This window comes from Penaeus chinensis, chromosome 21 (genome assembly GCF_019202785.1).
Source record: "Penaeus chinensis breed Huanghai No. 1 chromosome 21, ASM1920278v2, whole genome shotgun sequence".
In the NCBI taxonomy this organism is placed as follows: Eukaryota; Metazoa; Arthropoda; class Malacostraca; order Decapoda; family Penaeidae; genus Penaeus; species Penaeus chinensis.
Window position 1 is genome coordinate 192522 of NC_061839.1, and position 2500 is coordinate 195021.

Sequence of the window (2500 nt, forward strand, 5' to 3'; positions counted from 1 at the left end):
GGTGTCAGCTGTCAGAGGTCTCCGACTGCCAAATGTGATTCCTAATATAGTGCTCATGAAAAGTGGGCCTTCTTAACCAAAGGGTCACTAACTTTAGCCCCTGTGTTTCAGTGTTCCATCACTCAAAGAAAGATTACAACAGTGAGTATATGGCTAATGCCATTTGGTAACGTAAAGGAAAGGAATACCCTTGCATGGCATGTCATAGAAGTAGTAGTAGTAGAAATACCCAATTTGTGGTGTGGCCAGAGGACTGCTATGGTTTATGTTCTTTTTTTTTTTTTTTTCAAGATTATTAAATATGATACTGATCTTGCATTGGATAATCGGACACTTCTTTTTTCACTGCACCTTTTAGCTCACCTGTCATCATCTTAGCAGGCATAGGCTTTACTTAGCACTCAGGTATTGTACACTCATGTCATTCCTTTTTTGCACACCTGTGGATAGTTAGATGTTATACGTTAAATTTATCTGCTTAAATTTCATATGCTTATATCTCATTACAGTAATGTTACTGGGATATAATAGTTTTTTCACATATAAAGTAATTTACAGATATTAGGGGTTAGTTCAGAATGCACCTTAAACTTGGGCAAAGTTAGTATACATAATGCAGTTTAAATGTTAAGAATGAATCATTAAAATTTTCTACCATTACTGTATATATAATATATATATGTATATATATATGTATATATACATATATATATATATATATATATATATATAAATATATATACATATATATATATATATATAAATATATATATATATATATATATATATATATATATATATATATAAATACATATATATATATATATATATATATATATATATATAAATACATATATATATATATATACATATATAATATATGTATATATATACATATATATATATATATATATATATATATATATATATATGTATATATATATGTGTGTGGGTTTATATATATATGTATATATATATAATTATACATACATACATGCATATACATGCATATATATATACACATACACATATATATGTGTGTATATATATATATATATATATATATATATATATATATATATATATTACATATATATATATATTTATATATATATATATGTATATATATATATATATATATATATATATATATATATATATATATATATATATATATATATATATATATATAGTATTGTGTATATATATATATATGTATATATATATATTTATATATGTATATATATATATTTATATATGTATATACATATTGTTATATATATACATACATACATATATATGCATATACATACATATATATATATATATATATATATGTATATTGTTATATATAAATATATATATATATAAACATATATATGTATATATAGATATATATATATATTATATATTTATATACACATACATACATACATACATACATACATACATACATACATACATACATACATACATACATACATACATACATACATACATACATACATACATACATATATACATACATATATACATACAAACATATATACATATACACATATTAATGATTAAATATAGATAGAGAATTAGAAAGATAGATAAATAAATAGATACATAGCTTCACAGTGAAATAATCACATGTACACATTTGCATCCTGTTCAGAGATTTAATATCTTGTTATCTCGGCTTTCTGGTAAATTAAAAATATTTTCCTCTCAGATGCCAGCTTTAGCTAGGATGTATGAATCATGTTTAGAGGAAGTGAGTAAAAAAAAAAAGCATTCATTAAATTTTATCCCCAGTTGTAAAACAGTTTCTTTATGGAAGTGATGGCATGGTGCCTGATGATGACAGGTGGTTTTTGTCTTTTTGTAACAAAAGGTTAGTGAACAACTTTCCAGCTTGAAGTCTGCAGAAGCGGAAATTGGTGTTTAATTGGCTGAAATCGTTAGAGACTGCTGGTAGTTGATTGCAGTGGTAAGATCCGAGAAATTTCACATTTATTAAAAATGCCTAGGTTTTACAGTTTACGAAAGTGACTCAGTGTCTCTCTCTCTCTCTCTCTCTCTCTTTTTTTTTTTTTTTTTTTTTTTTTTGATAACCATGATTTCAAGTGGATCAGTGATGGAATGAGCAGTTCTGGACACGTCATCCAAAATGGGCAGTCTCTAGAGTAAAAAGTCTCTTGCACATGTCTGATTTGGCTGTAAATTCTGCATGCACACACCACCTAAGCCAACCTTTCTTTTTTACAGGGCATCCCTGAACATAATGAAATGTACAGAAATGAATCGGTAGACCTACTAGGGTTGATCACACGGTATGAGTTATAGTGTAGTGTGAGCTTAGAGCCAGCATGGCAAAGTAGTCTTTTGTTAGTAAGAGTACTTCTGTGGCTTTTTTTTTTGGCTTTTTGTGTTTATACTGTGTAGTGAAGAGGTTTATGATTATTATTATTATTATTTTTTTTCTCTGATTCTTTAGATTGACATTAGAGTT

General features: G+C 25.9%; 1 protein-coding gene across 6 annotated transcripts in view; it reads left to right on the forward strand.

The window, feature by feature from the left end:
• LOC125036479 (LIM domain kinase 1-like) overlaps positions 1-2500 on the forward strand; it is a 35496-nt gene that overhangs the window by 13882 nt on the left and 19114 nt on the right. For 5 of the 6 annotated variants that reach the window (XM_047629089.1, XM_047629088.1, XM_047629090.1 and 2 more), the window contains one exon: positions 112-141. The exons of the other annotated variant lie outside the window; for it this stretch is intronic. In XM_047629089.1, coding sequence (XP_047485045.1) covers positions 112-141 — 30 coding nt within the window. The remainder of the gene's footprint in view (positions 1-111; positions 142-2500) is intronic. 6 annotated transcript variants of the gene reach the window in all.